At 30.2% G+C, this 13549-nt stretch overlaps 2 protein-coding genes across 2 annotated transcripts; one reads left to right on the top strand and one right to left on the bottom strand.

Moving 5' to 3' along the window:
• Positions 1 to 228: 228 nt before the first annotated feature.
• LOC148194668 (aminodeoxychorismate synthase, chloroplastic-like) lies at positions 229 to 2570 on the bottom strand. The gene is made up of 3 exons (XM_088096739.1): positions 2427 to 2570; positions 1114 to 1731; positions 229 to 968 (listed from the first exon to the last, which is right to left on the bottom strand). The coding sequence occupies exons 1-3, from the start codon at positions 2516 to 2518 to the stop codon at positions 488 to 490; spliced, it is 1191 nt and encodes a 396-aa protein (XP_087952865.1). The 5' UTR covers positions 2519 to 2570; the 3' UTR covers positions 229 to 487.
• Positions 2571 to 8225: 5655 nt separating this feature from the next.
• LOC124835224 (MLO-like protein 6) lies at positions 8226 to 13293 on the top strand. Its single transcript, XM_047310129.2, has 15 exons — positions 8226 to 8494; positions 8582 to 8639; positions 8769 to 8929; positions 9067 to 9189; positions 9405 to 9465; positions 10324 to 10412; positions 10584 to 10658; positions 10745 to 10839; positions 10932 to 10981; positions 11282 to 11322; positions 11416 to 11589; positions 11692 to 11727; positions 12338 to 12411; positions 12550 to 12610; positions 12722 to 13293. The coding sequence occupies exons 1-15, from the start codon at positions 8372 to 8374 to the stop codon at positions 13163 to 13165; spliced, it is 1665 nt and encodes a 554-aa protein (XP_047166085.2). The 5' UTR covers positions 8226 to 8371; the 3' UTR covers positions 13166 to 13293.
• Positions 13294 to 13549: the final 256 nt, after the last annotated feature.

The raw sequence follows: 13549 nt of genomic DNA, 5'->3' as shown, positions 1-13549 counted from the left end.
GACAGTAACATTTTCATTTCAAATACAAACTACCGTCTAAAAAAATAGATACCTCTATTGTGCAGTAACATAATAGCAGAACCATGCGAAAACGATATCAACGAACAATAGGCCACCAACTTCACACGCAAATGATTGAAATACAATAAATCTCCGGCAATTCATTCAACTCGAATTACATTTTGAAAACAAAATTGCCTGATAAAAAAAAACCGAAAAAACCTCAAGTACAAACAAGCAGCCTAAATTGTGGCCATTTCATCTATGCACAAATATTGCTACAACAATGCATAAAAACTGAAAAGGAACCCTCCTGTTTGAAAAGAAAACCAATGGATTTCTAACCAAAATTACAAATAAACCTTGCTATATTACAACATTCTTTACAATTTTATGAAAATATATAACGATTAGTAGGATGAAATGAATCTTATTGTCTCTGACCTTTGACCAACAAAGAAAAGGCTATTGTTTGACCTATTGAGCTCTAGTCAAAATGCATCACAGCCCTTGATGGGGCTCTTGTTTTCAAGAGCATCTCTTCATACTCGTCTTCAGGGTTTGAGAGAGCAATAATCGCCCCTCCAGCCCCTATTGAGGCTTCACTCTCATGTAGAATGACAGTTCTTATGACAATATTGAGATCAAATGTCTGATTGTATGAGAAAAATCCAATACAGCCTGAGTAGATACCTCGTGAACAACTCTCAATAGAATCAAGAATTTCCATTGATCTTAACTTGGGTGCACCTGTCATTGAACCACCGGGAAATGCAGCTTTGACACAGTCTACAGCACTGACATCTGACCGCTTCTTCCCACGAATTGTACTCACCATTGTGTGAACGGTTGCATATGATTCCACATCCATGAGACGCGGCACATGAACAGAACCAGGATCACATACACGACCAAGGTCATTCCTTAGAAGGTCGACAATCATCAAGTTTTCAGCCTGATCCTTTTCGCTGAAAGAGAAAGCAACTTAGTTCACAATAGATTCACCCAATTGAAAGAAAGCATTAAAGACAATGTCAAGTAATTCCAAAATTCAAAATGAAGCTGTAGAAACATTTGTTAAGATAGTGATGTGTAGAACTAAATATAGGTCACCTGAACTGTAATTTTAATTTCAGCTGTTCATCTTCCTTTTTGGTAGCACCACGACCTATTGTACCCTTGATGGGCTTAGCTTCTAGTGTATTCTTCCTATCCAACTGCAGGAACCTCTCGGGAGAAGAACAGCAAATACACAGGTCCTCCTTTGAAAAATTAAGCCAAGCAGCATATGGTGCTGGATTCCTTTCTCTCAAATGCAGATACAGCCCAAGAGAATTTAATTCCTTAATTGGCTTCTTCATCTGAGTTGTGAGGCATAACTCATAGCTTTCTCCATCTTTAATGTAGTTTAGACACTTCTTAACATCCTCAATGTACTGCTCTCTAGATTTTTCAGCAGCAAAACCAGCCTTGTTTGAGGAAAGTGTTAAATAATGAGAGTTCTGTTTTCCCAAAGCCATTTTCACAGAGCCGTCTAAGCTCAGAAGTTTCTCCTCTGTGTCGTCCAACCACTGTGTAACACTTGAACTTTCTTCGTGTATAGCCAATATGTAAACATCGTCATTTTTGTGGTCAATGACCACAAGATTATCAGCAAAGAAAAAACATGCATCTGGAGTTTTAGATTTGTGAAGGTTAGATTTGACACCACATTCTACTTTGAGGTCATACCTGCAACACAAGAAACCGATTATTTGTCTAGTATTGGTTCATTGAAGAGATCACGTTGGAATTACAGACTTTTAGATGGTCAAAACAGAAATAACTTCCCTTCTTAAGTATATTTTGCTGTAACACACATATTAAGAAATGATGCGTCAGTGTTACACATGATACAAAACATGAAGTACTTGCCCTTATTTATATTGATACTAAACTATAGTCCTGATTACATAAAGATACAAATCAAAAGACAATAAAGAAATATTAAAACTAATTCTGAGAGGTGATCTATATACCTAAATTATTCTGAAGGTAGATTGATTGATACAATCGATATAATGTCAGATATTTCTCATATGTTCTAGCATAAATTTACATAACAATATCGTGCAAGTAAACATACTTAGCGAGAGAAACCGTAACATCCAAAATACCAGAATGATAATCCATAATATTTCAAACTCTATAAATGGTGGGTTGTCATATTATGACAATAAGAGATAATTACCTAACTTAACATAAGATTCAAACTAAGAACATAAAATCAGAGAAACGAAGCAGGACAAGAAAGAGTAGCTATAATACCAACAAAGCAGAAGTAATAGCATCATATAAAGATACAATTAGGAGAAATTGTTAGACATATGCTTAAGCGTTTAGGTTTATTCAATTTAGAAATATAATTGCTTATCATTCCCACCTACCCAATGTAACCAACATATCCACCGTGAAAGTCAAATGGTAGGCCTTCATATTCATTTTTATCATAACGATATGATAAAAGCTCCTGCAACATTATAAAGGCAACATTTTTATGTGGTAGAAAGGAATAGAAAAGGGAAAAAATTGAATATACTGTTAGAGAAATGAATATGAGGTCTATCATGATTGGGAAGATCAAGTAGTTGGTAAATCATTTAAATATGGACCAAGAAAATATACAAATGATAACAAACAAATCGACCTTTTTTTTATCTTAACCCTGTTTACGTCATCCTGAATCCTACCCCACCCTCTTTCCTTTCTTAATTTCATCTCTAGTCAAAGCATAAATCACTCAAAGCGATAAATGGCATTGCATTGGTCTAGATGACCAGAGAAGGGAGAATAAGAATCTTTTTTGTATTATCTGAATATTTGCTTTATTAGCATGTGTTCTGTTTAGAATAAATCATTTGGATTAAAAAATCATAAGAGANAAACACAATAACTTGCACAAACTCAACTTAAATTCTTAATCTCCGTTAATAAATTATGTATTACTTGTCAAAATCTATAACACCACTATATTTAGGTAAATTCTCAATAAAATCTCTAGAGTCCGAGTTAAATAACACGAACACTTGTAACATCACAATTAAATATCACAAAATATTTTATTACCAAATAATTTTCTAATTTATTTTAAAATTAGGTCTGTAATTCACATATAAAACTTTATAATTACTAGACTGAAACCCACTTTTAGTCCATATCATTTTGTGAAAGTGTAATTTCAGTTCTTGTAAATTTTTAATTATAACTTTATTTTTAATTTTCTAAAATTAAGTCATTTTATCAAATATGCCATCTAATTATTGATTGGAAGCGGTAATATCTATATTAGACTTTATCATTTCAGCGTTGTAGGGTGGACAAAGGTCCACGCCCTATCGGATCCGGTATTCCAATAATCTTGTATCTATAAATTTAATTAAACTTATGATTGGGAAATTAATTACTTAATTAATTAATCAAAAGACATTCTCTGGTCAACTCTCTTTTCTTCCATATAAAAAATTAAGGTTTCCAATGGATGTTTGACTGATTACTTAAGAAACTTGAACTCATCACGTAATCAAATTAGTCTTTATTTACTATTCAATGTTGATATAAAACTAATAAAAATATATTTAAAGTATCATTTATTTCTAATTTTGTCTTTAACTTCTGGAAACTTTCTACATTTTAATTTGTAATTTTTTATTGACATAGCACACAGCGAAAGAAGAGTTGGACGTAAATGAATTAAAAGAATAAGACTTCTTCTAATTTATTAAATTTACGTTATTATGTGTGGTTCCGACTTTTTCCAATAATGAATACTAATTATTCAATAAGAAAAAGACATAAGCCTAAAACTAGAATAGAAATTTGTGATGTCAACGTAACGTGTTACGCTTGTAAGAAACATGCCCTTGTGGACCCTACAATACAACTTGTTGCCTCGATACTATCCTCACTCAACAATTTCACTTTATTTTTTCAATTTTTTATATAATAAAAAATATTTTATTTTGGTGGGAAGTCAAAGACATGCTCATTAAATAGTTAGTTTCCTTAACCATTTCTATTTTAGAGCAATTTTATCTTCGACCACTTTACTTTTCATCTTCTTTTATTTTATGTTTGTTTTTAAGTTAAAAGTCATATGAAATTGTCAACTTTCTAATAAATAAATCTACATCTATTTAATATCTACTTCAAATATTTGTTAAATTATTTTTTTTCTCTGCAAAATTTTATAGAATTGCCCATTTATCTGTATATTTTGTCATTACCTCCCAGGCCATATATATATATATATATATATATATATATATATATATATATATATATATATATATATATATATATATATATATATATATATATATATATATATATATATATTTTTTTTTTTTCTTTTTTTTTCAAACTCATTTATTACATTTCATTAAAAATCCTCAAACAGCTTTCACATTTTTTCTATATATTTGACATTGGTGGCAAAGAATCCGCACCAATAAAAATCTTGAATCACTAAATAAATGAGTTAATTTCTAATATAGTTTTTAAGTTCTAATCCTATATTGATGTAGAAAATAGTACACCCACTAAAGGAGTGGTTAGTAGCCAAAAAACAACAAAGTAGCTGGTCCACAAAAATTGATGTTGTTTTATGTGGAACATGATTTTAAGGAATCAATTAACGAAATTGTAAGTATGAAACAATTCAAAGAAACTTGGTAATTCGAATTTACACGTAGTTCATATTTTAACTTAATTTTAAGTTTTTTTTTCTAATAATTTATTACAGTAACACTATAATCAATTATTAGACTCTTTTATTCAAATTTCAAAACTAATAATTAATTATAATAGTAGTGTAATTGATTATTAGTGAAGTCGTGATACATTGTATAATTTTAACACTATATAATCGATCCGTAATTGATTATCAATGTTTAAAAACATAAAAATATGAACGACTTCATCAATTTTTATGTTGTGATAGTATACACGTTATGCTCTCTTACACGACTTCTTCATTTAAAGTCATGTGAGATTACAAAACTTATCCATTTACGTAAAAATAAAAAAAATTAAATCCGAATTAATTTTTGTTTAGAAACTTAAAAAAACAAAAAATGTATTTTAAAAAAGTATTAACATGTGATATTTATCTAAATTAAGGTTATACTAAGAACTTTAGAATAATAATTTTATTTTATTATTATAAACACAGAGAGAGTGAAAATAAATAAATAGTTTTTAATTTGATTTTGAACGTGTGAAACATAGTTAATTTACTATAATCACGTCTTTATGTTAAATCTTAAGATTCTTTTGTCATTAAAATTATATTAATAATCAAGTTGAGTCCAAATAATATGTCATTTTTTCGTAAGGTTATAATACTAATCAAAATAATTCATTAATTTTATATATTTAAAGATCGAATAATTCATTAATATAGCCTAATAATTTTACAAAGACTAAAAATAACAATTTTATATTTTGTAAAAGTAAAAATATACATAAACCAAAATAAATAAATAAAAAATAGTTACTTTACTCGACTAGAAAATGTGAAGAACATATAAAACATATTAACTATGTAAATAATTATAATTTAGTCATTTTATTGGACTAACATAATTAGAGACTTAATTTTTGAAAGAAAAAAATAATTAATTCTAGTATTTAGTAAGAGGATTAGAAGTGAGAGGAATCGATCTTGGATGAGTGATTTATAATGTCAAAAGACCTCTTTTAATTTTATTTACTTTTTTGGTGGAAAACATCTCTTTGAATTTACATTGACTCGGGTTCTTGTCATTTTAAAATGCAATATGGGTTACCACTACAACATTGATATGTAATTTAATTTGAATTAGTCAATAATTTCGGCAAAACTTCAAATCTCAAAAGATCCAAGTATATTTTTAAATAACCATTCGTATGCCAAGTTAAATTTTTCTAATTAAATAAACCTTCAAATTATGCACCAATACTATTTCACTTCTATAAAAGTCATAAAGCCTCTCTTATCTTGAATCAATGCAGCTAAGATAAAACCAAGAATTTCACCCTCCACCTTCAAAATATGATAATTATTTACATTTTACTGTATATTCTATTTTCATGGCAGTCTATTGGACAAATATTTTTCTTAATACCACGGAATACTTCCCTCATGAATATACTATTGAATTAAAAAAAATTAACTTAAAAATCTAATGATTGAAAAATATAACTAAATCAAATTTGACCTTTTTCAAATATATAACTATGCTTCCACAATCACCAGTTTGATTTACACTTTTATATATACAGGTTACCCTAAAATTGGAGCCTCTCTTCAAGCAATCCATTACATATATGACCAAGATGATTCAGATTTAGGAGATGAACTTGTTACTTTTGAAAAAAACATGAGTTTGGTGATGTAATATAGTACCCAAGTCAGAAAAAGGCTGTGTATAGAATTGATGACCGTGTATCTGTTAATGCATCTGGAAATGGCTCATATATACAATTTCTTCCCATTTCGTTCCACAGCCTCAGTAGCATTTCCTGTTGTTAGATCTACATGTTCCAGATAGATATATCTGTTCATAATTTTTCTATTCTTCCATGATCAATATCATACAAAAATACAAATACTATATATATCTATATAGAGGCAGTGCATGCATTTTATATTTCTTTCATCTTGAACGTACTTTGAATATAGATAAATCCAAATACAGTTATATATTATTTAACTTCAACTGTGTTCTTCTTTAACTAAGTGCATGCATGTTTGATTTGTCTCTACACGAATATAAAAACAAAGTAAAGGACAATCATTGTTTTTTTTTATGTTTGTAAGGCAAATATTAGTTCCTTATTACTGATTTATGTAACTTTTTTTATTTACATATATAGATCGAATAATCTCCACGACTTTAAATTAAAAAGTCATGCAAAGATGTACAACTTCAATAAATTTTATATTGTCACAATAAAAAGGTGAAGTCATGCACTCCTTACACATTTTCAAGCACGGGTAATCGATTACGAGCATCTATAATCGATTAAGAACACCTGTAATCAATTACACAGTATTAAAGTCATGTAGGAGAACCATGATTTCACTGATAATTGATTACACCACTATTATAATCGATTACCAGTGTTGAAATTCGAATAAAAGTGTACAATGTTGTTGTAATCGATTATCAAAAAAAAAATGTTAAAACTATAAATTACATTCATAAAAATTTAAATTATCAAAGAGATTTATATATAAAAAAGTTGTCATATTTCTTTTATACTTATCATAAATTATTGAGAAAAAAATAAAATCATGAAAAAGGAATATATGTGTTTTTTTACTAATAGTATATTAAGACAAAAAATAAAATCATGAATAATTATTGAGAAATAGTTTTTTTTTCTATATATATTTTTATTTTATGTATGATAGATTCAATTGATTAAATGTGTGGAGAATGATTTTTCTTCTTCTATAACCTAATATGGTCAATTTGCGCGAGGTGGTAATTGTAAATTTCACGATTAGTCTTAAGATAATTATTTAAAAAAAATTGTAAATTGAAGTGCATATTTTGACGTTGCAAATATAAATAACGACCTTAACTTTTTAAACCAATAAGAGTTTTTTAATGATATTTTGCAAGGAGAAACTCCACGCATTTTGTCAATGTACCATCATATTACATATTTAGGAAGAATAAAACACATATTTGAAATATATTTACAAGAGATAACATACCTTAATAAAAAATAAATTGATCGAAAACTTCAAACTAACTTGATTTAGCACATTTTGAAACACTGTGATCCTACAAATATATAAATTGAAATTAATTTGAAAGCTACTTATTTTTTAAAATATTTATGAATTTAAAATAATAAAATATGGCATGCGTGAATAATTTAACAATAAAATTTAATATAATAATGTATGCGAATATAACAAAAAGTAGGACCGATTGAGTGAAAAGTCCATGATTGTAATACTTAGTACACTCAAATACTTGGTACAAAGTAAGATAAAAACTTTTCCTAATTTTTCAATGAATTTTCTGAATATAAAAAGGGTTTAATAAAGACTGTTCCTCTTATCTTTTTTTTGACCGATAACTGTTTTGAACTTGTCAAAGTCTTCCTTTCTTTGAAAATGATGCTTCAACACGCTCTTTCATCTTGCATGCTTCTATCTATCTCTATATCTATATATATATATAAGCGCTATAGTACAAGCAATTCCCAACCCTATCATCACCAATCTAGAGTCTCCAAAAAAATTGGTTTTGAACCACACATACTCTTCTCTTTGAACAAAACAAAACTTGCTTCTTGCATAGAAATTTGTATATACCAGTGCAGAGACTAAAACATGGGAGAAGAAGTTTTACAGAGGAAGTTGGAGACAACTCCTACATGGGCTGTTGCAATTGTGTGCTTTGTCATGCTCGCTATTTCAATCCTCATTGAACATATTATTGAAGAACTTGGAAAGGTACAACCGTATCAGAAAGCAATAACTTCTGCATGTTATACACGCTGTTATCCCTGATCTCTTGCTGTGTTATTATTGAAATTGCAGTGGTTGAAAAAGAAACACAAAAAGGCTCTTCATGAAGCGCTGGAAAAGGTTAAAGGAGGTACTAATTAATTAATGATTAATTCACTTCTTCTGTATATTATTATTATCATTATACAAAAGCTAGTTTAAATTCCAAGATCCTCTTGCTTAGTCTAATTGAAAAGCTATATAAATTGTTTGTGTTTAGAGCTTATGCTGCTGGGATTCATATCCTTGCTCCTAGTGGTGTTTGAAGATCGAATTACCTCTATCTGCATCTCAGAAAGTCTTGCTTCCACTTGGAATCCTTGCGATCCTGATTATAAGAGTAAAGGTCCAGAAGGATATATTGACAAATGCGCACAGAAAGTAAGCACAATTAATACACGCTGATCTTTTTTTTATTAACTTTAATGGTAATTAATTGACTTTCATTGCATGAAAAGATGAGGGATCAGATACTGTTTTCTTTCTACAAAGTTTGATTTTGTTTTCGTGTTTTGCAGGATAAAGGAAAAGTTGCTTTTATCTCTGAATATGGGATTCACCAGCTCCATATATTCGTCTTTGTGCTTGCTATCTTTCACATCCTACAGTGCATCATGACACTGACTTTGGGTAGAACTAAGGTACTCTCGTCTTATTTCCTACCATTTTTTTTATAATGTTTGTATTGTTATTTTTACCTAAAAATAACGTTTGACTTTCATACTCACGAAACAGATAATGCACAATTTACCTTTATTTTAACTAAAAATAATAGAAATGGGTAAAACATGACATTAGCAGTTTCAAAACAAATTGTTTTGCGTGTCTGAATGGTTTTGCTTTTTGTGGTATGCAGATGTCAATATGGAGGAAGTGGGAAGACGAAACGAAGAGTCTTGAACATCAGTTCTACCATGGTAAGACTCCACGTAGAGTTAAAATCTGAAACAAAATATCTCAATGAATTAAAAACATTATAGTTTGTATCTACGGCTTTAAGTGTGACATGTACTAGGCAACACACGTCACATCGTAAATAAATGTCTTCAAAATCTTAATTGCATGGAGGTTGACTTACCTGCCTATTTGGTAACAGGGCCCTCTGTGGGTATTACCGACAAAATAAATTAAGGCCTATTTAAACTTTTTTTTCCCAATTACACTGTTTGTTTTGAATTCTTGTAGATTTCATTTTAACCTGTAAAATTGATTTTTTTTTCAATTGTTAAACGTGATTGAAATTAATTTTAAATAAAAAGGTATGTCGCAATATAAAAATTGATTGCTATTGTAAACTGAAAAACCTTCTAAGAAATGTTAATTAGTTTATCTGTTTGTGACAATAACTTCCCTTGCCTAAAACTCAAAAGTGGTTCTTATTACTCTACTCATTTACGATAATTGGGTCATTTTGATTTAATTTATGAAGGGATTATGTATGAATTTTACGCACAAAAGTATTCTTAATAATTTATACAAAATGTTGAATGATTAATATATTTAAATCATAAATGCTTTCTTTATTTAGGGGATTGATGAAAAAAATATCTTTACAAGGATTAAAAAAGATTCAACTGTAAAAGTACTCTATAATAAATGATTTTTTAATATAATAATTTCTTTAAAATAAATATTCTTTATCTTTGCTTCCTTAACTCATTTTCTAAAATGTGCATACCATGTGGCAGAAAAGGATTTATTACTAACTTTCATCAATATATCTATAATAAGAAATGTTAGCCATGTTTTTGAAACTCTTTTTAATTGAATTGCAGATCCTGAGAGGTTCAGGTTTGCTAGGGATACAACGTTTGGACGAAGGCACTTGAACTCATGGAGTAAATCACCAATTTTATTATGGATAGTGAGTACACAATCATGATACATACATGCATGAATAGACTCATAAATTTCTTACATTGTTGTTCCAAGAGGATGATGAAACTGGGCCATTAGATACATTCTGAATTTCAAGCACACGGTTTGTTATTTGTGACACAAATTTCACGAGACCTTTGTATTTTGCTCCAATCAGGTTAGCTTCTGCAGACAATTCTATGGATCAGTTAATAAGGTTGACTATATGGCATTACGACATGGATTCATAGTGGTGAGTTTGTTTTCACAAAAATATGCTCTGTAGTTTGATATTTTTTGCTCAAGAGGATATCATAATTCAACTAAGCTATGTAATAGGCACATTTGACTCCAGCAAGTGAGACGAAATTTGACTTCCAGAACTATATCAAGAGAACACTTGATGAGGATTTTGCAGTTGTTGTGGGAATAAGGTACAAATATCATCCTGTGTTTTGCTCTCCTTTCTACCTCTGGTTTCTTACCTTACCAATTTAAGCTGAACCATGTTTTTTTGTTCTTGCAGTCCAACTATTTGGTTCTTTGCAGTGCTAATTCTGCTCACAAATACTAATGGTAAGCCCTGTTCAAACATCGAAACCAGTTTTAATATGACATGAAGTCGTGCATAACTGATGTTGCTAAAAGTTGAATCAATATGGGTCAGATCGTGAATTATTTGCACCATTTTCATGCACTATATTTGTAGAATTCAATCGATACAAGATTACACAGCTGCATATTTTCGTACAGTGTTCAAATTGGAATGCTCTGGTCCACCTAAAACTTGATTATTTACTGGACTAGAAACAACATTACTTGCTTTTTATAAGGTAGTTTGTTTTGTTAATGATAATTTTTGTTCTATATGGACAGGATGGTATTCTTATTTGTGGCTACCATTTATCCCACTAATTGTAAGCAAAAGAACCACTCATTCTGCTTATGTTGTCGGTCTACATTTTATTCAATTGAACTGGTCATAATAACGTTTAATGTGAATCATGCAGATAATCTTGTTGGTGGGAACAAAGCTACAAATGATCATAACAGATATGGCACTAAGGATTCAAGATAGGGGGGAAGTGGTCAAGGGTGCACCAGTGGTTGAGCCAGGAGATGAATTGTTCTGGTTCAGTCGCCCTCGCCTCGTTCTCTTTCTGATTCATCTCGTTCTATTTCAGGTGAATTTAATCACTTATTTTCTTATGATTAAACTAACTGTCAAAATGAAATATTCCAATTCTTGTGTACTGAAAATAGTCGTGCTTTGTTCTGTGCTGCAGAATGCATTTCAATTGGCGTTTTTTGCTTGGAGCACAGTAAGTATTTCATCTTGATCAACTTTACTAAAACTTTGCTGCATTGGACCCTGTTATTTTTCTATACAACATTGAAGACAAATTGCAGGATTGCTTAGACCATGCTTTCTTGTTGAATCTACACCGTAAAATATTTTTCTTACAATAAATAAAAAAGAAAATCTATCAGTACTAGGAATCAAGAACAACCTTTCGGAACCTCAAATAGTTAGGGGAAAAAAACTAAGAATAGTTCTTGATAGGAAATATGACATTCAATGAATATACTTCTGGTGTATTTGCTTTGTCAGACACTTGCAATTTATAGATTTACATCTTGGTTTTTTATCTCCAAAATCATAAACTCTACCATTAAGATACAATTATTTCTTATTATTGTCTAATAAAATAACCACTACATTAAACTAATCCTTGTATTCTTAAACTGACAAAAATCTTAAAAATAAATAATTCAATTAAATTTATCCTAACCGTTCTAACTAATGAATAAAGCAAACCCAATAGCCTAAAAAAACTAATACCTTCGTGTCAAGAGAATTGCGACTATTATGCAGCATTTAGCCTAAAAGAAGTAAAGAATTTCTAACTTTGTATCATATTTTTGTTACAGTACGACAACAAGTTCAAAATAAACAATTGCTTTCACCGAACTACTGAAGATATCGTGATCAGACTTACAATGGGGTAAGTTCACTTCATTTTCCAAAACTGCATTGAAAAAAACTAGTACATTTGACTTGTATTGGAGATAATTCAACACACTCTATTTTGCAGGGTTATATACTTGTGTGTGTAACCTAATAAGAAAGTGAAATTTTGCAGGGTTCTCACCCAAGTTCTATGCAGCTACGTGACTTTGCCTCTTTATGCTCTAGTCACACAGGTAAGATACAGAAACATATTAAATTCGGTCTTTGTTTACCAATGTATTACCAATAAACACCATAATAATGGTAGCACTTATTTCCTTTTGTGTTTTGGTGGCATTATATAGATGGGTTCTACGATGAAACCCACCATTTTCAAAGATAACGTGGCATCAGCACTAAAGAACTGGCATCACACTGCTAAAAAGCATCTAAAACACAACAAGGATTCGACTTCTAACACCCCATTCTCAAGTAGACCAGGAACTCCAACTCATGGCATGTCTCCGGTGCACTTGCTTCACATGCACCCTAGACACAGTGATAGTCCACTGGTTTCTCCAAGAGCATCCAATTATGAAAATGGTCAATGGGATGTTGAAGGGTCACATTCCCCAAGCCACCATGCAAGAGATGTTGACCATGAAGAGACCATGATGATGCAGCCTCCAGCAGCAGAATTGCCTCCTACTGGACCCAATCCTGTTCGAACTCAACATGAAATCAACATTGCTTTATCTGAATTTTCATTTGGGAGGGGACGCAACCCTAGTAGATCAGATGAATATTAGAAACATCTCCTTGTATTATAGCTTTGAAGATTGAAGTGAAACTGATCAAGTAAATTTTCTTCGGACAACATGATTTGTTACTTGATTACATTTCTTGTATAAGATGGACTTTCACTTTCACTGTGTAACATGCTTTTTCCCTATCTCTAAGATGATTAATATTGTTGATCAAATTCGAAGAAATGTGTGAGGTGATCAGTTTGAAAAACTGGCCAAAGCTCAATGTATACACATATATTTGGAAACCTTCAATCACTTTTGTTCATGATGTAAATTTAATCAATCTAACAATGGAGTCTCATTACTTTATTTTAATTATAATATATAAATCAAATTTAATATGATTTAACTTTTTGTAAATAGGTTATCTAATAATAAATGTTT

The sequence above is a fragment of the Vigna umbellata genome, chromosome 8 (genome assembly GCF_029865625.1).
Source record: "Vigna umbellata cultivar VRB3 chromosome 8, Vumbellata_1.0, whole genome shotgun sequence".
Taxonomy (NCBI): Eukaryota; Viridiplantae; Streptophyta; class Magnoliopsida; order Fabales; family Fabaceae; genus Vigna; species Vigna umbellata.
The sequence above is the reverse complement of the archived record's forward strand: the minus strand, read 5'-3'. Positions and strand labels throughout refer to the sequence as shown.